Source organism: Emydura macquarii, unplaced genomic scaffold (genome assembly GCF_026122565.2).
Source record: "Emydura macquarii macquarii isolate MOO-44397 ecotype Brisbane River unplaced genomic scaffold, CSIRO-AGI_Emac_v2 contig_3328, whole genome shotgun sequence".
Lineage (NCBI taxonomy): Eukaryota > Metazoa > Chordata > Testudines > Chelidae > Emydura > Emydura macquarii.
The window spans coordinates 7,978,291-8,001,787 of NW_027133465.1; the positions used below are offsets into that span (position 1 = coordinate 7,978,291).

The following is a 23,497-nucleotide window of genomic DNA, read 5'->3' on the forward strand; positions in this document are numbered from 1 at the left end:
GGAGGATGGGCCTTTGGCGTTGCATAGTATGGGCTGCTGGAAGCAGGGCACATGCTTTTGCACTGGGCTGCACTCAGGACTGACCCAGGTAGACTATGCTGTAACTTTTTCTGTTCTCGATGTGAAGAACTTTCTCCGCTGTGTTCCAGACATCTAAAAACCCTTCTGTTTTTACAATGCTGCCTGAGAGTCACAGAGGTCGGGGGTGCGTTGCTCCCTTTGGGTGTGCAAGTCTCCCCTAGGTGACCAATTTGAGTGGATTCGCTATGGGGAGTTCACAATGTGTGCCGAAGTTTGGACCCAGGAGCTGGTGGAGCCAAGGGGCTTACCCTAGTGAGAGAGTATGACCCTAAGGGGGTTAACATTCCAAAGGGGTCCTCCCAGGGATCCGTGACATCGAAGCTCTCTCTCTGTCTCTCGTTTGAGTCAGGATCTAGAAAAGTCCTGCCCCTTTGAATGGGGATCTGAGAACACATTTCATGCATATCACAACTTTAAAGCACTCAGGAGGTGGATGAGAACACCCATTGGATGAATAGAGCAGGCCATACATCTCAGAGCTGTTGTTTTAGGAGAACATCACATTGAAATGAATGGGCCACTTCACACCTTTCATACTCTCCTGTGCTGCAAGTGGATGCGTACTCACTCTATCCTTCCTGTTTAAAGGACACTTCTGAGTGCTCTCAAATCTCCATGCTTGCATCGATTTTCTTGAAATTAGCTATGGCTTGTCAGAGTGCAGAGTAGGGCTAAGTGAACCAAACGTGGGGTCATTTGAACTAGGGTTTCCAGAGGTATAAGCCTTAGAGGGAAAAATAACCCAATTTTTTTTTTAATGGCTTTTTTTTTGTATATCAAGGTAGAGATCAAACTATTGCTGTGACGCAGGTCAAAATGGTCTCAATCAGTCAGTTTTTATCTCAAGTATTGCCTGGCACCCACTAAGTCTTTTGGAGCAGCAATTTTGTCAGACAGACCCCCTCCTTGGCTCTATTTGGTGCTGCAGAAACTTTTGCCTTAATTTCCCCCATCTTTTGGCCTCTTCTGTCTGTAGTAGTGCCATGGCTATTTCCTGATCTCTGGAAAGATTAATGTGGTGTTTCAAAGGCACACAGCATGGAGGTTTGGAACCAACAGTACAGGTACCTTGACCTCTGGGGGAAAAGAAATGTGCCCGCTGCCAGCGTTGGCAGCATGTGGATTCTGGGTGATTCCTGGATCATGAGGTTGCAGAAGTTTGCGGAGAGCAAGGAGTATACCATGACATGGGGATTGCTAACTACAGGCCCATTTGGGTGGAGAGAGTTGGCCTGCATTAGCATCATGTTTTGCCCACCTGCTGCGTTGAACTGGTGACTTAAGAGGTTGTGATCTACTGGACATTGTGGTGATTCATTCAGGAGGAAATAATCTGGGTTTTATTCCTGGCATACACCTCAAACAATGTATGACAGCAGATTTGGACTGCATCAGAAATTTGTGTCTGGGAGCTGTGTAAAAGTTTTCTCTGATTTTGCTGAATGTTTGAATAATCAGTACAGACACAATATGAAAGCTATTAAGCATCAGAACAACATTAATTGGGAAACAGGCAGGTATATTGCTACCCAGTAAATGTATATTGTATGACACAGAAATCTTCTTCTTCGTGTGATTGCACATGTCTGTTCCACTTTAGGTGTGTGCATATCTCGTGTGCAGTTGTTGGAGAATTTTTTAGCTCGCTGGTACCGGTTGGGGCGGCTCAAGTGCTCTTTCACTGTGCGCCACTGCATGCTGGTATGAGAGGGCAGAGCTGCCCCCAACCCCTCCCAGTTTCTTACCATCAATGATGGTTGTTGGAGTGCTTCCAGATTTGCTGTTGTAAGTTTATTTCCCTTGTTCTTTGTATGTAGTCTGTTTTTTGTATAGTAGTTAGTGTTAGGTTTTAGTTTTAGGTCCCTTTTGGATCAAATTTGATTCTCTGGACCAGTACCGGTACCAGAACCATGCCTCTTTCTCTGGGGTTTAAGTCTTGTCAGTTTTGTGCCAGACCAATGCCGGTCACTGACCCACACTGCAGCTTCCTAAAATGTTGTGGGGGGTCTTGCATCAGTGAGAAGTACCACATTTATAGAGGGTTTAAGCCTCACTCAAAAAAAGATAGAGCGGTGAGACTTAAGTATCTCCGTATGGATGCAGCACTTGGCCCTCCATTGGAGATGTTGGGTTCAGAGTGTACTCCCAAATACAGCACCATCGGTACAGAGTGTGCCTCCCGAGAAGCCTTTGGCACTGTGTTCTATATCTCTAGAACCGAAGAAAAGACACAGATCTGCCAAGGACATCGTATTTTGTCCTACAAGACTTTCAATACCAATGCCAGCTAAAAGTAAGAACTCTGAGGGACTCTGACAGGAAGCATTTCCCAGCACACTCGTCTGCTCTGAAGTGGGGTTTGTCAAGTCCAGAATCTGTGCCAGGTCTGTTGAGGCTGATCCCTGAAGTTTCTATACGTCAGACTGAAGATCCATTTCAGTACTGATGATGCCAGAAGTGTACACTGCTACTAGAGAATTCCTAACCTCTTGGCACCAGTGTTCCTAGTTGCTCAGGAAGGGTTTCAGTCCACACCGGCAACTGTGGTCCCTACACCACCTTTGGAAGAGCATGCCATACCGATGCCACTTCTGGTGCCTAGGAGGCCAGTACATTCCAGGGGCAAGCCACTGTTAATATCCCTGGTACCACTATCCCTGGGTTTGGCTTACTGATCGCCTGACCATGTGGGTTCTGCTCCACCATTATTGCATGACTGAGTCATCTTCAGTGGATTCAAAAGTGGGATCTATTATGTCCCATACAGGTGGGAAGTTTAGCCTTGATCAGAGCCATGGGGTCTGTGGATGTCCTAGCAGTGGGCACATCTCAAGGAGCAATGGCCTGTGTAACCATGGGGCTCGCCACTACCATGTCAGTTGACTATTCTGGGAAAAAATCTGCTAGTGTTAACGGATAACACAGCAACTGTTTTATGTAAACCGACAGGGAGGGGTGCATTCATTCCAACTGTGCCAGGAGGCAGTTCTGCTCGGGGAGTTCTGCCTAATGAACTCCATTCACCTCAAAGCTGCTCACCTCCTAGGAGAGCAGAACACGTTGGCAGATCACCTAAGCAGGTCTTTTTCTGCTCGCCACAAATGCTCGCTAAGTCTGGACGTGGACAGGTCCATCGTCCAGCTGTGGGGAACTCCCTAAGTGCACCTGTTTGCAACAAAGGCCAACAGAAAATGCCAACCGTTTGGTTCCTGAAGTGGTTGCAGGCCTGGGTCTTTGGTGATAGCTTTCCAGCTATGAAATGAACTCCCTGCTCTATGCTTTTCCTCCCCTCCCATTACTACCCAGATTCCTATTCAAGACCAAGCAGGATCATGCTTGTCTCATACTAAGAGCACCAGCATGTCCTCAGCAACATTGGTTCATGACCTGACTAGTGTTGTTAGGGATACCTACTTTACATCTGAATCTAACGGGAGAGGAGATTTCTCAGGATCATGGCTGTCTGCTTCATCCCAACCTACAGGCCCTCCACTTGACAGCATGGATACTTTGTGGCCAACGCTAATTGAAATTACTTGCTTGAAAGATGTGCAGGAGATGCTTCTGAATAGCAGAAAGCCTTCAATTAGGCATACTTACCTGGCCAAATGGAAACGTTTTTCTATGTGATCATAGCAGAGAAGTGTGTCTCCAGTTCATGCTTCCACCTAAAACATCGAGGCCTGACTGTTAGTTCCGTTAAAGTACATTTGGCAGCGATTTCAGCATTCCACCCTCCAATGGGTGATCACTTTTTTCCAATCCCATAACTATCAAATTTCTAAAAGGGTTGGACAGATTATATCCTCAGGTGAAGAACCTGTTTCCCCATGGGATCCTACCCTCGTGCTGACAAAATTAATGGGACCTCCCTTTGAATCCCTTGTGACTTGCTCCCTATTCCACCTTTCTGTGAAAGTGGCATTTCTGGTTGCGATAACCTCAGCAAAGAGAGTGGGAGAATTGAGAGCCTTGGTTTCAGAACCTGCTTATACAGTTTTCCATAATAATAAACTATACCTCTGCCCTCACACAAAATTCTTGACAAAGGTGGTTTCCAATTTCCACAGTAACCAGGCAGTTTATTTATCAATTTTTTTCCTGAAGCCTCACACACAGTATATTAAGTGTACCTATGCTAAATGGAGAAGGCAGTAGTTGAGGATGTTTAATATGTGGGTTATTTTGACATGTGTGACAGAGCTGTGACTGTGATATGAGGAGTTCTGTGTTTTGTACCCTTTCACGTGAGGAAAGGGAAGAGGTGTATGTGTACCTTCAGGATGCAGTATGCATCATTTCTATACAGAGCTAGAGGTTATGTTGGTAGCAGGTCATAGGGCTTTTATAACAAAGAATATTGTCAGCTGTGAGGTGGAATATGAGAGGATTCTAATGCTTTAATGAGAGTATTCTGTGAGTAAGTCTAAGCAATCTGTATAGAGCTGAGAAGTGGTTTTTCAGTTGCTCATGTGTAGTCTTTCTGGGGACTTGGCTAAGTGTGTGTGTGTACAACAGGATCTGGAACCTCCTGAATCTTCTAGTGCCAAGGACATGTATGAGTATGTGCATACAGAGGCATTGCTTGAAGAGGGTAGAAGGAAGGTGGTAGTGAATGGGTTGTGAAAGGAGACAAAGAGCGTGTATGCTTCAGCAACTGGTGTTGGCAGAGTAAGGGTATGTGTGTTAAAACAGGGGGTGCATTGGGGCATAGGTGTCAAAGGGCAGACTTAAGGTTGCATGGGCAACTTTAACTGTGCATTTCCTGGTTCTCAGAAGTTTTTTTTGCTCATATCAATGTTCTGCAAGGGGACGCCACACTGCCAAGCAATCTTACCTTTGCATTAACATTTTTTGCAATTGAACCTTCAAAGCGCTGCTTAGTCTGGGCTCAGGGTATCTAAGATTGTCTAAAGCTCCGGGTCAAAGGTCATGGTTGACAACTGCACTCTTCTGGCATGGTGGAATTCTCAACAATAAGAGGAAAACTTATCTGTGCGGGAGTCAGAATCTTCTCTGGGGGTGGTCCTAGACTATGAAATGAGCTCTGCCAGGACCTAAGGACCAACACTAGCTGCATAGCTTTCTGAACTAAGTGCAACGTGTGTTTCTTGGACCTTGCCTTCTCTAATTGTAAATATATAGCAAGAGGTATATTTAGTTAATTAAAAAAACCCTACCAAAACCACACTCTACTGCATACACTTTCTTCTATGGAGAGAATGAGAGAACAAACATATGACAGATATATAGTCATTTTGCTTAACACACTACTTGAAGGTGCTCAGATACTATGGCAATGGGTGCAGTATAAAAACTTCTATAGAGTGGAATCAGTGTTGGCACTGGATTAGCTACAATAGTGATAGGGATGATGGAACTTCTGAAGAAAAAAGTCTAGTGGCCTTGGGAGCAGTAAATGTGTCTTGTTGATGCAAAGGAAGTTAATTCGTCACTTCACTTTTTGACCTGTGTGACGTTGTTTGGAGCTGTTCACGCTCTGACAGCCTGAAAACTGCATGCTGCGTTTGTGTTTTGGGTCTGCTGAAAGCGTGAGTGAGCTTGGATTGGCTGACAGGAGAAAGTTTTTGGCAGGAAGTGAAAAGTTTCATTTTATGCACTAGGGAATCAGATTTTTCTAGTGTAGTATCGTGTTATTTTTTTATGTGGGTTACTGAAAGTCAAACTTGTGGGTATTTACTCTGCAAAGGCTCTATTTTTTGGTTGTTTACTTTCTATGGTTAGGTATGCTACTGTGGTGATCTCAGGGAACTAGACTGAAATTTACTTCTGAAGCAGAAAGGCTTTTGATTTAATCTCTGTTCATTGTGTACTTTCATCTTTCTGTGCTTTGGGATTTTAACTACATTAGAGATAAGGTAGAGAGGGAGTATGTTAAATGGATAATCCTGATTTAGGAAAAAAAAATATTTTAACTGCTTTATTCCTGTAGCAGGTACTTTAAATGGCCATTAATGTAATTTAAGTTTGTTTCGTTTAAGGTGTTCCATTGAAGTCTTTGTTCTAAGTATATCCTGTACTTCTTGGCACTGAGGTTTGTGATTTAACTGGACATCATCCAGTCACACAAAGGCCTGATCCAGAGAGATGCCTCGCACCCACTACTACTATTCACTCTCTTGGGGGATTGTGAGTGCTTAGCACCTCTCTGGATTAGGCCCAGAACTTCCTATGGAATGCAGTGTTTCCATCCAGTTATGAGGATAAATCTATGACAAACATTTGTTTCTAAGCATTATGGTTACATTTAGTATGTTACTGAAATCTACATCCAACAACTCTTTCAATAGTTCAAGAAACGCTAGTGCTCTTTTAAAATTGATACCAGCAAAAAAAATGTTGAGTCAGATCTGGGTTGGGTCAGAGCTGAAGAAAATTCTGGCCTGTGTATATATGAATAAACATTAGATAGTCAGGAAATTTATATTTTCTAAACCTACCTCCCCTCATGGGTAATCAAACGACTTTGGTGCTCTAAGGGTTTCAGTGCTCTCTGGTCTTTCTACAGTTCTCGATACATCACTGAAGTGGTGTATTCTATCATAACTAAATGGCTAATGGTCCATATAATTATTATGGAGGTGTTTGAAAGCTGTCAGTGGTGATGCTGGGAATGGAAAGCTGATAAATAGCCTCTCCTTGTCAGCTTTCTCCTAAGCACTAGCATACAGTACAAATGTTGACAAGCTGGGAGCAATTCAACCAATCCAAATTTCAGATTTGTGGAAAAAACACACACACCCCTGAACAACACAATTTTTGCTGGCATAAGTGCTCGTGTGCACAGTTCTATGTCAGTGGCAGAGTTTCTCATGCCGACATAGGTCTACCGCCACTCATGGAGGTGGTTTTATTATGTCGATGGGACAGTTTTCTCCTGTCAGCATAGAGCAGCTACACAAGCAATCTTATAGCAGTGCAGCTGCATCAGTACAGCTGTGCCTCTGTAAGCTCACTAGCATAGACCACGCACGCGCTCTCTCTCTCTGACCAAACTTGTAACTAACAAGTCATATTTGGGGAATGAAGATGATGGACAATTTTTAATGGCAAATTCAATTAATTTAGAGGTTACCTAAATGGAAGTGAGCAGTTACACCACTTCTGCTAGGATCCCAGAAATTCCCTAATATATTTTCCCACTACCGTAGAGTAGCAACACTGTCAATTCCAAGCATTCAAAAATGAGTCAGTCCCCCAAAATAAAAAATAAATTGCCTTCTGGCTTTTGTGATTGCAAGGTTCATTTTTAAAAACTGTTACCTGGATGGAAGCTGAGATTCTCACAATCCCATGACTCCAGGAGCTGGGGCATTAATAAAACCCCAGAAAAGGGAGGCTTATGGTAAAATCACAAGAGCTGGCAGCAATGGAATAGATGCATGTAATTATCTCTTAACCAGAGCAATTTAAAAAATGAAACCCCTTTGTGAGAGAACATGGATATTCCAGCTAAATCCATACTGCAGTCAAGAGAATGAGAACGATCAAAGCTGTGCGAACAGAACATAGTGAGCATCAGACAAGCATGTTAACTAGCCAGTCAGAAATCCCACAACTGAAATTTGTGCTGGTTGAACTATCCTGAGCCTTGTCAGCATCTGTGCTGTGCCATTTTCTGCTTGGGGAAGAGGGTGAGGGAGGGAGGGAGGGAAGCTGATGCACAGAACCCCAGACATATCAGGGTTTTGGAAGAGTTCAAGGGAAATCTCAGAAGACTGCACAGGTGAGGGTCTCAGGATTTATAAGAGTGAAATGGAAATTATGAATTATTGGGTCAGTTATGCAAAGATGGGCATTTTACCTCTGAGTTTGACTGAAATAAATGTTAGATATTATTGTCTCTGCATTTGTCTTCCAATCTGTTGGGGCTTTTAATATAATGAAAGCAATAATACCTGTGGCTGCTGACCTGCCTATGAGATCTAGCTTGGGTGGATGGAGTCAGATTTAAATTAGCTTTACTCATTTCTCTTTGACAATTTTCAGTGTTCATAGTCATGTATGCGAAAGAACATAACTTTCTTCTTAGCATACGTTTGTGAATCTCACTCTAGGTGCACATGCACATTATAGGCAAATATAGTGCACATCTTCAAAACAGGGAAGGAGGAGGATTCGGGGAATTACAGACTGGTCAGCCTCACCTTAGTCTCTGGAAAAATCATGGAGCAACCCTGAGGGCAAAGGGCAGAACAGCTGCAACCATCCATTTCCCTCTAGTCTCTTACCATATGTAGTGGTGAGATTGAACAAGCTGTGTCAGCCCAATATCCCATAGCAGGATTGCTCTCATAAACTGGGGTTAATTCACTTCAAATACCTCCCACCCTTTGATTTCTGTGTTACCAAAACACCCCCACAAGAGATTTAAATTTAAAACTTTTCCTCAGCACTTTGCATCCCTATCTGGGTCTAAAATGGCAGATTCAAAACGCTTTGGTTTCCAACTGTGTCTGTTCTGCCAAGGATTCATTCCTCTATGGCAGGGGTGTCAAACTCATTTGCTATGGCGGGCCAGATTTGAATTAAATGTACTTCAAGTGGGCCATACATATACTAGGCACAACCATTTTTATGTAGTATTCTATTTTATTTGCTAGATATGTGATATAAAAACTGCAATAAATTCACTTCTACAACTACTATTTTATGATTAACAGAATCGATCAATGATTAAGAATTCTAGTACTGCGCGGTGCCCCAAGACCATACTGTCCCTCTCCCACCTTTTGGAGCGCTGTCTCGTGCACACAGAGCTCCACGCGCTGCCGCCAAAGTACACAGATCTCGTGGCAGTGCGTGACACTGCAAGATCTTGTGGTGTTGTACTGTCTGGTGGCAGTGCATGATGTCGCGACATCTCACAGCGTCACATGATGCCGCCAGAGAGTACAACGCCGCAAGATATCGCAGCAGCCGGACCAAAAAGCTTGGTGGGCTGTATCCGGCCCACGGGCAGGGCCGGCCCGAGCTATGGTCTGACCAGGCAATAGTGCGGGGCGCCTGATTGTATGGGGTGCCAAAATGTTTTTACCTTATACCGCCGAAATGCAAGGATCAGCACGATTTTTCGGTGGAGGGTAAGACACAGTTGGAAATTCAAATGTGAAACTGACAAACCGCCGCAGTAATTGAAATGCACACCCTAATGAAATGTGCTGCGCACGCCTATGGGTGCAATTATAATGTCTGCCCGGGGCGCAAGAATGGCTCGGGCCGACCCTGCCCATGGGCCGGATGTTTGACGCCCCTGCTCTATGGTATTATAAGGCAAGGATAGACCTCTGAAGACCACTTTGGTACTGACAGCTGCTTGAGCATAGAGGACCAGTACTGCTACCTCACTGAGACAAGGAAGATCTGAATACTGGGATAGATGTGGCTCCTCACACTCATCCTTCTTCCCATGAGAAGCTCTAACTCTTTCTCTCCTCTCAGAAACTGAGCACTAACTCCACTCATTCAACTGGGGCAGATGATGCTGGCTCAGTCTCCAGCTCGACATTGAAGAGGCACAGATCACTCAGTGCCTACCTGCATAGACATTGGCACCAGTATAGACAATGGAAGCATTAATGGTACCAGCCAATTCAACGTTAGAGGAGGTTGCTATGTCTCTGGCATCGTACTCAGCACTGATGACACTAGGCTTGCCAGCCTTATGTACAGAAGTCACCTCAAGGATTGCCACCACCTTTGGAGGAAGCTTATCGCTCATCTCCATCACCAGGGACACACCTCTTTGCTATGTAGCAGGGAATCTTTTCTTCAGTCACAAAGAGCAGGGGAAGGTTTCTGCCTGCAATACAAGAACACTCACTTCAGAGCCCCAACTCATCTGGCTTAGCCATGGCAATGGCCTGGTCAACCTTCCTAGAACCAGCTTTATCCCTACAATGCTCCACTTTGTCCCAATAGGACATACTAGAGATCTTAATCTAGAGCAGCCAGGAGCTGATCTTCCTCCTACCATGTAAGCAAATGTAAGTCACTCTCCCCTTCTGCTGTAGAAACAGACAGGTCTAAAGCATCCTGAGAAAAACCCTCCTTAATCTTCTTCCAGAGACCTGTCACTGTTCTCTCCTGACAAGTTTCTTCAACTTCTGGACTGGCTTCTGATGACTTTAGAGCATTCCAGGAAGCTGCTACTCTCGTGTTGCTGAGATGTTGAAAATAGAGAGCCAGTACTTGAAGCAAAAACTCATGAGCTTTTTAAAATACTGCATTCTTCCTCTCTGTCGAGAATAGCACTGTGAATTAATGAGGGCATCTTAGAACCAACCCTGAGACAGATTCCAGCAACTTTGCCACCAACAACTTAGAGCAGAAAAGATGTATCAAGTACCACAAAAGAGGCTGGACCATCTTTGCATCTGTTCAGGACTGTATTGTTTAGAGATCTCTTCAGTCCAGGACAAGACCAGTGTACAAGCACTCAAAGAAATTAGCTGTCATTGAAAGAGAAGCTTATTTTTCAGCAATGCTCAGTTTGCTCTTCACAGTTATTAAACCGCCATACTGTGTCAGACCAACGTTCCATCTAGCCCAGTATTCTGTCTTCTGATGATGGCCAATGCCATTATTTACAATTATCTGACTTAGGATAGGTTATTTTGTATCTCACTTCTTAGCTGAACTTCAGAAATCCAGAATTGAAAGGGCTATTACATCCAGTTTGGTCCTTTGCCTCTTACTCCTCCTGCTTCAGGGACTCTTCTCATGAAAATAAACTAAAAGTAGCTTCTCTGCTTCCTCTAAAAGCCCTAGGAGATACATTTGGAATTCAGGGGAAGAGTTGTCTGTTCCTGATATCTCCTTATTCTAAATGTATATAATGTACCCCATAATACAGTTTTGCTTAATAGTTATCTTATGACAGTATGTCTTATCAAACAATTTTCAAATTAACATAGTTCCTTCTCCTCAGTTGTAGAATTATGAACTATCAGACTGGCTGGTATAGGATTCCCATCTGTTCTGTGGAATTCCACTGTGAAGCTTCTTTGCAATGTACTATATAAACAGAGGTGCCCATTTTTCACCCCATGCCAGGAGATAATCAAGCTATGGAAACTGTCAGGACTGGATAACTTTAGTAACCCTCTCTCTTCCAGGAGTGGTCAACAATTTAGCAGACTTCAAAAACAGACAATTCATTACTAACTATGAATGATTACTTACTATTTATGTTATTGTAGTGCTTAGGAACCTTACCCTGGACCAGGAACCTATTGTGCTCGACACTGTAAAAACACAGAACAAAGAGCGTTGCTGCCCCAGAGAGCTTATGAAGTATAAGATGAGAACACAGATGGATACAGACAGACTGACACAGTACAAGGAAGTGGTCAGCATGATAGGAAGTGATCTCTGCACATCAGTAGTCTAACCATTAAGGTTTTGTTTTTTGGTGTTTTTTTAGGTATCACAGCTAAGGAGCGATTTCAAGGAGAACAATGAAATGGTCTCTGAAGAGCTCCATCTTGCCAATATTTCGTGGGTGGAGAAATCCTGTTATACACTTGTCTGCCATGAAAGACAGCACAAAGCATCCAGTCCTTTGCTCCAGTGGCATCCTGAGCCTAGGGATCCTTGCAAGCTGCCTCTTGTACCTTTAGGATCAAGGTCATATATACACATTTCCACAGATTTCCTGGATTCCCAGAGCGAAACATAAAATCAGATTGGATGCAGCCAAGTTGATCCTGATGCCCAGAATGGTTTGCCAATATGGAGCTAACAGATCTCAAGATATTTGTTCAACACCAGGACAACTTCTAGACTGTCCAGACATATTGCAGAATCAAGGTCAAAAACTTCATCCAAACCTGAATTTACTACAGCTGGCAGCCTGGAAGTTGGCTGGCTGAGAGCTACTGACTTTTCTCTATGAGTAGAAAAGATCCTGATGGAAAGTAGTTCACCATAAGAAACTTTTTCCTTTAAATAGAAAAGACACTTGTTTTGATTTGGGTGGCCCAGCGTGACCTTGATCTGTTGGAGGCCCCTTTCCCTAAAATTCCCAATTATATTCTGTAGTTGAAACACTGGACTCTCATTCAGGTCCATTAAAATCCACCTTGCAATGATTTCTACTTGTCAGCTGTTATACAGTCTTGTGAAGTTTTCTTAGAGAATCCCACTCAATGTGGGATCTTCATACTGTCCTTAGAAAGCTTATTCAGCCCCCCTTTTTTTCCTGAACCTCTCTCAGTGCTCCCTCCACCACTTTTACATCAGCTAGAAAGCCAACATACTACAAGCTGTCACAGATGACCCCTCACACAACATTTTGGTAAAGATAAGGTGGTGTTGAGATCTCATCCCAAATTTATTTCTGAACTTGTTATACTCATTTGAACAAATCTACTTGTCTTCATTCTGAAATCCCATTCCTCTCCAGTGGAGAAGAAATTTCCCCACTTTAGATGTTTTTAGAATCGTGACAGGACAAAGCCCTTCAGACACTTCTTGTCTCTTTTTTTTGTTGCCATTTCTCATGCTTCTAAGAAACTAGAAGTCTCCCAGATATCTGCATCTAAAGGATTACGGTGTGTTTGTCTATCATATGGCTGGTATCAAAGTTCATTCCACTAGAGGGCAGACTGCTTCTTCCGTGTGCTTTAGAAACACCCATACAGCTGAATTTTGCAAGACCGTTAGTGGCGAGCAGAACTCCTCAATCCCACCTTCAAGATGGGACACTGCTTATCAGTCATCTGGAGTGGGAGCAGTGTCTAAATCCAGGGCCTGTCAGACCAGAGAGGATGAAAAGTTCCAAAGAACAGCCTCTCAAAAAAGACATCCTAATTCGGGCCCTTCTTCCCCGCCCCTCCCCCCCCATTAAACTACAGGGATGTTCTCTTTGAGGTGGCCCATTACTTGGTGTTCCAGCTGCTCCTTCCACATTCACACACTTCTCAGATAGAATTTGTGGCAGAACTCCAGTCTGGAGGGGATGAAGTCCTGAATTACATAACTAAGCCCTAATTTGAGAAGAAAGGACCAAGTTTTAGCTAGCAAGGATATTAGAAGTTGTTTCTGGCAATGTTGCTATGTAGCAACTGTATCTAATATCACTGATGCATCCAGTAAGCACCTTTTTGATCACCAGTGGGAAGAGGACCTCTCTTGGAATGAGAATATAAAATGCCAGTTCCAAAGTGTTTTCCTGTAATGTCACTCATCACCTTACGTGGATCTAGCTTGAACCAACTGCTTTTTTCACAGCTTCCAGTTTCCCTTAGACAATAGTGGATGTGGGAGATGGCACTACCAGCACTAGAAGACAGAATGGTTACTTACCCTATAATAACTGTAGTTCTTCAAGATGTCAGCTAAGAGTTTCAGGTATACTGCAAAGCTCCCCTTTTTTTCTGGCTTTTGGTCAGAGTGGGGAGTGATTAGATGTGGAGGAAGTATCAGATGTTACTTTAGATGAGATAATATTTAGCCAAGTGGTTCATTGTCTTGTCTTGTTTCTTTTTTCTAATTCTTTGGCTTTACATAGATATTTCAAGGAAACTTAAAAAGTAAATAACTTAATGAAAGACATAAACAGGGTGAACTAAATACACTTATGGGATAACTGCTTCACCATTGAGGTAGGTATGTAAATCCACTTGTAATGAGACTGCTGTGTACTGGGTCACGTTTTCTAAAGTAATATGCAGTGTTGAAAGGATAATTTACTTTAGGTTAAGAAGTGAGAACTAGTATATATTCTGTTCAGTAGATTGCGCTCTAAATTCAAGCATGAAGACTTAAGTGAACTACTTATTTAACAAAGGTAGCCCTTTAGTATGTGTGAATTATTCAGATTTTTTAAATGAATTTGTTCGCTATTCACAATTATCTGATGGTTTGAGCATGTTTCATCCTGTGGATTGCTCTCAAGTATTTGCTGCTTCAAGGATTTCTTATCTAATTTTCTGTCCATTCTGTCTGGTTATCTGTTTCTGCTCCCTGACTATATTTTCATGAGTATTTGCAACCTTTCTCTTCCTGAACACTCTAGGAACAAAAATGTACTTACACTGCAAATGCCATTGTAGCAGATTTTCTATCTGTTTGAACCAGTGTTTATTCATACTAATTTTTTAGCATTAACCCAGCTCTAGTGAAACAAAAGCCTCCCATTATTGTGGCATTATGAATTCTAAATAAAGTCATCATGTGTGTACACTGTAATGAAGCTAACTCTTCATGCTTCTGTTTTGCTGCAGGGAATGTACAAATACCTTGAGAGGTGTTTTTCAGACTTCAGGCAGAGAGGCTTCGTTGTTGGGTATGACACACGAGGTCAGGTGACTAGCAGCTGCAGCAGTAAGAGGTATGAGGATTGATTTCAGTTGAAAGACTAGAAATTAAAGGCTTAGAATGTTTCTTTTCAGATGGGGAATTTATCAGGAATCTAGTGTACTATCTATTTATATTTCAGTGGTGCGCAAGAGTCCTAGTCATAGAATCATAGAGTTGGAAGGGACCCCAGGAGGTCATCTAGTCCAACCCCCTGCACAAAGCAGGACCAACCTCAGCTAAATAATCCTAGCGAGGGTTTTGTCAAGCCGCAGCTTAAAAACCTCATGGACAAGGCCCCTCTTGTACTAGGTACTGTACAGACCCAAAACAGATGGTCCCTGCCCTAAAGAGTTTACCATCTAAATGCACAAGCACTCTAAACAGCAAGATAGTCCCAGGATGCAGAAATCACTGTCTGTGTGAGACTTAAGTGTGCAAGCAAACTTCAAATGCCAAGCCCTTAGCTTGAATACATAAAAAACTGCATGACTAGTTATCAGTGTGTCTGATCAAGTTTTATTGCAAAACTGCCGTCATAACTGTCAGACTACATGTGATTTAAACTTGCAGGATGGAAAAGGAGTAATTCTGCCTTCAGCCCTATGTAACTAACGTGATACCTCTTGTAACATCATACACTGATCAGTTTCAGCAGTATGCAGGCATAACACACTCTCATAAATTAATTTTCTAATTTCATGCTTAAAAAATCCAAACGTCTCCAATTATAAAGGTGCTTGATGCTGCTGATTTAATTAAAATTGCTCAGCCAGGCTGGTATATGACTTTAAAAAAAACCAAACCTGATTTCGTATCCTGGCCCATGATTTTTGACTTTGGGTAGTATATATATCTTGAAATACAGAGGAAGAATTCCTATATTATCATTAATTCTCATTTGATTCGTCTGGAAACTGGATATTTTTCAGAAAACCGGCAATGCTGTCAACCCACTTTTAATAGACGTAGCTGTAGTGAAGTATCATATTACTGAGACTCTTGCTTTATAGTATGCGTTACAATACACCTAGTATCACACTATCAAGTAGTAAAAAATTAAATTACACTTCATTGTCAAAATAAGTGAACAAAGTAAACCTAGGATTTGGAATCCTTAATTTTTATATCCTGTTCACTGACTTGTTCACTTACAAGATTTCTCTCCCTCCCCCACCCTTCAAACACTTTTAATGATCAGAGTGCAAATAATTTGCTGGTTATAAATACCTGTGAAGCTGTAGTTTCAAAGACAAGGTGAAATTGAACTGAAGTTCCCCCATGCCCAAATAAAAGGATTATTTTAAAACAATTCTGTCTGTTGGCAGCAAAGCTAATGACTGACTTTCTGTAACTATTAGACTGATTAGAATAAGGGAGAATCCTGGCTCATTGAAGTATATTTTAGGAATGGTATATTGATCAGCTTTGTAGGAATCATCTGAAACTGTTGAACAACATTATAAACTGGTTACCATTATCTATTTTTAATCCCCTAAAAGGCTTTTGTTGTAGGAATTTGACATTTTTTAAACATGTACCATAGGGCTTAGCTTTGCTTCTTTGATCATATATGGTTCTCGAACAACTAGAGGCTTTGAACCTTGGTATGTCTTTTGACTGTGATGTTGATTGCAAGGCCCTTTACAGTCGAATAAAATGACACAATGCTGCTTCAAAGAGTTTACAATCTAGTTGTACGAATGATGCGGTTAGTGAAAGGAGCAAACAGTGGATGGAAGTGGGAGACGAGTTAAATGAAGGTTACAATAATGTCATATGGCTACTTAGTTTTGTTATGTGGACTTATTGATAGTTTTGTTACATTCAAAGTTGAACACTTAAATGGGGCTGATTTAATGAATGCTGTATGTATGTTATAATACATGCACGAATGAGATTAAAGAGGGAATTAGAAATCAATGTGCATGGAAAACACTTTACCCATAGCAAGATGATATAAATTATGTATGCGGTATGTCATAACTCCTTCACAATATGAAGAAATAGGAAACCAAACTTCCCAGCGATAGCTAATTCCTTATCAAATGTGAGAAACAAAACATCAGAGGAGTCACCATCTATAACCCTCTGACCACTACATACAATTCCAAATATGCTGACAGCTCTGCAGAAGGACTTCAGAAAAACTACGGAACCATATTCTTCACCTTCCATACTCTAGAAGGGACTACCCTCAAATAAGAAATCATCACATGCTCTCACACACTGGAAAAAAGAAAACAGCAGGAAACCAGGCTGTAGGTCATGCAAGAAACCCCAGACAATCAAAAAACCTGATGACAGCTATCCCACACAGAAACAAAAAGGGGGAACCAACTACAACTGCAGAACCCGGAGAACCCATCTCCGAGAGAAACCAGGACCCATCACATGGATGCTAAGTGACACCCTATCATCATTGACCTATCAAAACAACCCCTAACTAGAGATGAATTATCGGTAATCTCCAAGGGATTGAATTTCTGCCCTGCCACAGAATCTGATACTATACTAATGTGGAGAACTCGAAGAATTCTTTAATGGCAAAGACTATACCACCCACAACTATCACATCCACTCCCCCCTCATAGTCATAAAAAAAAATAAACATCTGACTGGACTACACACAGTGAACAAAACCACAAACTTGATCATTACATTGATTGCTTCAGGAAAAAAATTGACTGTGAAATCCTTAACATCACATCCATTACAATCTCTCTACTGTTGAGTGGACAAGCTGAACAGTCCATGAAATCCAATCACCAGATAGTGATCAAATGAGCGCAGACGGGGTGTTATCGTAGTCTTCAACCTCAATGACTTGTCAGCAAGGCCAACTAACAACTCTGACATCAGCTGCTATAAAGAACACAAAGAAGACTGTACACTACAATTCATCCAGGAATTGAAGGTTCTTCTTCGAGTGCTTGCTCATGTACGTTCCCAACTTAGGTGTGTGTGCACACCACATATACCGGTGCCGGAAAACTTTTTCCCCCTAGTGGTACCCCTATGAGCCGGCTCTAGTGCCCCCTGCAGCAGCACACATGTGCACCCGCATATAGACACTATCGGCTCCCCCTCTCTCTCAGTTCCTTCTAGCCGCCAGTGACGGTGCTGGAACGTCTTTTACCTTCGCAAGTTCTCTCGCTAAACCTAGTGGTTTATTCTCTGTTCTAGCATACATAATTTTTCTTCGTTCTAGTTAGTTAGTTGTTAGAGTCCCAGCTTCTTCTTTTGCGCGGCTTCTTCTTTTGGGCTGCTGCTTCTTTTGAGCTGCCGAGCATGGCGTTTCCCCGATGAAGGCATCGGTTCCACTGTCTTTGGGTACTTGCACCATCTGAAGCAAGAGTGTCTGGCCTTCTCATCCATCAAGGTCCATGTTGGCCATATCTGCATTCCACCCCTTGGTAGAGCGTAGAACAGTTTTTTCGCACGAGATGACAGCCAGATTCCTTAAGGGATTGGAAAGATTTTTCCCACCAATAAGGGAGCCTTCTCCTCAGTGGGACTTGAACTCAATCCTCTCCAGACTCACTGGGCCCCTCTTTGAACCCATGGCTTCGTGCTCTCTTACATACCTGTCCTGGAAGGTGGCCTTCCTGGTGGCTATTACGTCTGCCAGACGAGTTTCCGAGATTTAGGGCATTAACATCAGAAGCACCTTACACAGCGTCTTATAAGGACAAAGTCTAACTATGCCCACACCCAGCCTTTTTGCCTAAGGTAGTGTCTCACTGTGACGCTGGCTGGATTGAGGGGCGAGGGGCATTCATTATATTATTTAACATCAATATGTCAAAATCATAATAATTCAATGAGATATGCCATGTCAGGTACTATTAGAAAGGCTATGTGCTAAGTAAGATGATGATGTTTATGTTCATGTGTTATGTGTGTAATGGAAGTTATGGATATGTTTGATAGATCTGTATTTCAAATTGTGCTATGTCTGGGTGACACTCCAGACAGGATGGCTGCAGCACTAGCCTGCTTAATGGCCCATTAAGAAATTCACAGGTACAGGGGACCCAGGAGGAGAAGCCAGGGATATACCTGATGAGTCACCAGGACTTACTCATGTGACTCTGTACTACATCTCATTCCTGTAAATTTCCACAAGCAGCATAGAAAAGGCCAAGGGACATAAAAGGCAGCTGCACCACATCCATTTTGTCTTCAGTCTTCACCTACCTCTGGATCAACTCATCTACAACTGAACTGAACTGAAGCTGTGAAACAAAGGACTGAGCCCCATCCAGGTAGTGGATGTATACCAGAGGGACTATACAAGCCTGCAAACTCCACAATTTTACTAGAAACCAGATATATATGAACTTTCAAATCAACTGTATGTGTCTGTTGCTTTAATTATTTAACATTTCTCTTATAGTTTGCTTCTTACTTTTTATAATAAACCTTTAGTTTTAGTTACTAAAGGATTGGCTGGCAGCGTGGTATTTTGGATAAGATCTAAACTTTTATATTGATCTGGTACTGTGGCTGACCCTTTGGGGTCAGGAGAAACCTTTTTGGTAAAGAGCATAGAGTTTTAAATAACTGATCTCTTTACTGGACCTAGTGGCTGATTGGGAGCCAGAGACCGGAATGCAGTAAAGGGGGTGGTGTATATTTTTGTTTTGGCTCCTTGATAACCAGTGGGGAATCAGAAGCACTGTTTGTGGCTGGTTGGGAAGTCTGACTTAAGTGTCACCCACCAGTGTTGGGAGAATCTGCTCTCCTTTTACAGCCTGCCCTGACCTTTGCATTTTCAGGTGGCTACCCTAGGCACGGGTGGGTCACACTCACTTCTACCTTAACCAAGATATTTTCTTACCTGTCTTTTATCCCAAGCCTCACACCTCCAGTGAAGAGAGGTGTTTGCGTTCTCTCGATGTGCCACAGGCCCTGGCATTTTACGTTGACAGAACTAAACCTTTTCACTGGTCGACGCAGCTCTTCGTGGTGGTTGCAGACTGAATGAAGGGTCTACCTGTTTCTTTTCAGTGTCTCTCAAAGTGGATTACGGCCTGTATCCGGACCTGCTATGAGCAAGTTGGGGTCACAGCTTCGGTGGCCCTGACAGCCCACTGAACAAGAGCATAAGCATCATCTGTGGCCTTCCAGGTGCACGTCCCTATATTGGACATCTGCAGGGCAGCTACCTGGTTGTCGGTGCATACCTTCGCATCCCACTATGCCTTGACGCAGCAAGCTCAAGACGATGCTGGCTTTTGGTAGAGCCGTGCTTTAAGGGTCACATCGATGTACTCCTGCCTGCCTCTGGAGACACTGCTGGTGAGTCACCTAAGTTGGGAATGGACATGAGCAAGCACTCAAGGAAGAAAGAACGGTTCCTTACCTGTAACTGTTGTTCTTTGAGATATGTTGCTCATGTCCATTCCACGCCCGCCCTCCTTCCCCCTCAGTCGGAGTTCCAGCAAGAAGGAACTGAGAGGGAGGTGGAGCCAGCGGTTCTTATATGTGGGTGCATGTGCACACCGCTGCAGGGGGTGCTAGAGTCAGCTGGTATTGGTACCACTAGAGGAAAAAGTTTTCCGGCACCGGTGCATGTGGCACGCACACACACCTAAGTTGGGAATGGATATGAGCAACACATCTCGAAGAACGACAGTTACAGTTAAGTAACCATTCTATATCATCAAATCCTTCCTTCCCCAAACAATTCCAAGAGAAACTCTACAACCTTATCCCTCGTGATCCCACTCCAAGCACCTATTACCTGCTTCTCAAGATACACAAACAAGGGAACTGAAGCAGAGCCATCATAAATGGTTACAACAATTTCACTGAAGGAATATCAGGACTCTCAGAAAACATCCTCACAGTTCACCACACAAAGGGCCGGTTTTCTCCAGGACACGTTGACTTCCACCAGGAGCTCTACGACATTAACATCCTCCTTCAGAGCACTGTCCTTACCATCATGAATGTCACCTTCCTATACACAAACATCCCTCACCCTGATGGCATTGCTGCCTGCCTCAAATATCTACAAGACAATGGACAGCCCTCAGATATCCACCCCAAACACATTGCCAAACTTATCCATTTCATCCTCACCTATAACAACTTTACATTCAACAACAGATACTTTGCCCAAACCATGGGTACTGGGTTGGCTCCCCAATATGCCAACCACTTAATGGGCCCCCTTGAAGAAGAATTTCTGAACAAATGCATCATGAAACCAATGATATTGCTGAGATACATTGATGACATGTTTATTCATAAATTTCCACCACAACTTCACCACCCCCCATCTATCAAACTCTCTAGAACACCCCCACACCAGCTGGACACCATGAACAGCTTCAACAATGGAATACACAAGAAACTCAGAGATCACCACACTTACTTCGTTAGATCTAATAAGCACCTCCCCCACACACCAAGAAATGTTTTCTGCAGACAGGCACTCAGGTACCCCAGAATATCCTCCAAGGAGAAAGTCCAAGACAGGCACTTAAGCCACCATGACCAAACAAGGACACTCCACCAGAAAAATAGATAGCATCATGGAACAGGCCACCCAAATACCCTGTGGAGAACCTACTGCAGTACGGGAAAACTCCTCTGACCATACCCCTGTTAGCTGTCACCTACCACTCCACATTGGAACACATACAGGGTATCACCAAACAGTTACAACCCATATTTGATGGTGACCACATTCTGAACGAAATCTTTCTCAAACCCCTTTGTGGCCTTCAGTTAATCCCCCAAACCTTGCCTAGCTCATCAGAAACAAGCTCCCTACAGACTAGGACATACCATCTGTCAGTGTCTCATGCCACTTTGAGAACAAATGCAAAACCTTGTAGACATATCTTCACTCCTACAATGATCAACCACCCTCCCCCAACACACCTTTTGAGATCCATGAGTCCTTCACGTGCCTTTCACTCCGCCAGTGCACTAAATGCCCCAATAGCAACTATGGGTGAAACAAGACACTCACTCTGCTCTCAAATGCACTCACACAGAAAAATGCTAAAAGACAAAATCATCTTATCACCTTTGGATGAACACTTTTCACAGAATGATCACTCTATATCTGACCTCATCCTCAAAGGAAACCAGCACACTAGATATGAAAAATTATGGACTGAATAAAGACATTGGATTAATGACTCATTAATGCAATCTATAACCCACTAACCCTCTTTTTTCTGACAATTGTAGTGGTGTTAATTGCCCACTTCACCTTGAATGGTCTCTTGTAACTTATGTTAATTCATTATGTGAAACAGTCTGTTCTACTCTGTGTTTAGCTGTGCCAGTACCTTTCCCAGACCTGAAGAAGATCTCTGTATAAACTCAAATGCTGGTCTCTTTCACCAACAGAAGTTGGTCCAATAAAAGATCTATTGCCTCACCTGCCTTGTCTCTCTAGCAACTCTTTAGTCACTCTCTGTCACTGGAGCTTTTTAAGAACAGGTTAGACAAAAATCTTGTCAGGGATGGTCTAAGGTATAATTGGTCCTGCCTCAGTGCAGGGGCTGGGCTAGATGACCTATCAAGGTCCCTTCTAGCCCTACATTTCATGATTCAGTGATAAGAAGATCTTGAAAGAAAACAGAAAAAGAGTTGAGACTTTTAGAACAGTATTGTGTAGAATAGGTAACTGAATATTTTTCCTGTTTCCCTGTTGAACAGACTTGCGAAGCTCACTGCAGCAGTCCTGCTTGCTAAAGGTGTACCTGTGTACTTGTTTTCAAAATATGTTCCTACACCGTTTGTGGTAAGTCTTTTACACTTTGTTCTATCACAGCTAATGTTTTTAGCATTTCATCAAGGCTGCCATCTTATTTTTAGCTAAATATTTTTCTTATCAAAAGGCCAGAGTGTAAATGAAACAATAGACTAGAGGTAGAACATTTGATTCCTCAGGAATACTTAAGAAATCATAAGGCTGAATTCTGTTTTGTTACGCTAGTATTAAATCCATAGTAACTCTATTGACTAAGTAGAGATACTTTTCTCTCTGGGGTAAAACAGAGAGCAAAATTTGGCCCATAATTAAAGATGGAAAACAGGTCCCTTATACCTTTATCGTACAAATTATTATACACATAAGTAGTTCTGTTGAGTTCAATGGGTCTACTTGTATGTGAGCATTCATGGATTGGGACGTATAGACTCTTCCCCGGCGGTAGGTAGAGGAAATGAACGATTGTTCTATGAAAGGGGTGTCAAACTCGCAGATGGTGATGAGCCAAATTCTCATAAACTGCACTTCACAGGGGCCATGCAACACCCTCCGCCGAAAAATTCGGGCCATCTTCCCCTTTTCGCCGGCGTGGCATCAGCCCTTTCTGGCGGTGGGATTTTGCGAGGGACCGTGTTGCCGAACTGAGTGCATTGCCTCTTTAAGAGTTTTCTCTGCGTTCGGCATCGACACTTTAAGACATTTCACGGACTCTTAAACCGGCAATGCCGTAGGCAGAGAGATCTCTTAAAGTGGCAATGCCCTCACTTTGGGCGGCAGCATGTCTCAAAAAAACTGGCCGGATCAAAAAGGTTCGTGGGCCGGATGTTTGACACCCCTGTTCTATGCAGTGTATTGTTCACTTTAAACTTCTAGATATCTCAAGCACTGGGGCTTTCACTTGGATCAGCATTTCTAATGTATTAGTCATTTTAATGACGGGGCTCCAGTTTGTGGATATGACTGATACTGTGGAAAGAAATAATCTCACTAGGTTTCTCAATTTCCTGAATTTTGCTTGTGTTTTTATGAACTCCATTCCTAATACATTGAATTGAGTTTCCTTGTGGTTGCTACCTCCTGTGTGTCTATAAACTTGGTATTTATCATTTAATTTCTCCATAATGAAGAACAAAATTACTGTCAATCCATGATGGATGGCTTCTCTGCCTTCTGGATTGTGATTTTTAGCTATATAACTTTTAAATCTATTTTTAGCTATATTTGTTAGCCTTCCAAATATTTTGGTGAAGTCCTTCATGGATATAAATGGCCTTGGAGTTCTTGATAGCTGCTCCAATTTTTTTCTCCTCCTCAATACGTGCAGTCTAATGGAAGTTTTCTTCACCATAAAAA

At 42.7% G+C, this 23,497-nt stretch overlaps 1 protein-coding gene across 2 annotated transcripts in view; it reads left to right on the plus strand.

The window, feature by feature from the left end:
* Positions 1-23,497, plus strand: part of PGM2L1 (phosphoglucomutase 2 like 1) — a 74,082-nt gene that overhangs the window by 28,565 nt on the left and 22,020 nt on the right. For both annotated transcript variants that reach the window (XR_010917178.1, XM_067533327.1), the window contains exons 3-4: positions 14,331-14,437; positions 22,090-22,174. Coding sequence is in view for 1 of the 2 variants with exons in the window: in XM_067533327.1 (XP_067389428.1) it covers positions 14,331-14,437; positions 22,090-22,174 (192 nt within the window). In the remaining variant the exon portion in view is untranslated. The remainder of the gene's footprint in view (positions 1-14,330; positions 14,438-22,089; positions 22,175-23,497) is intronic.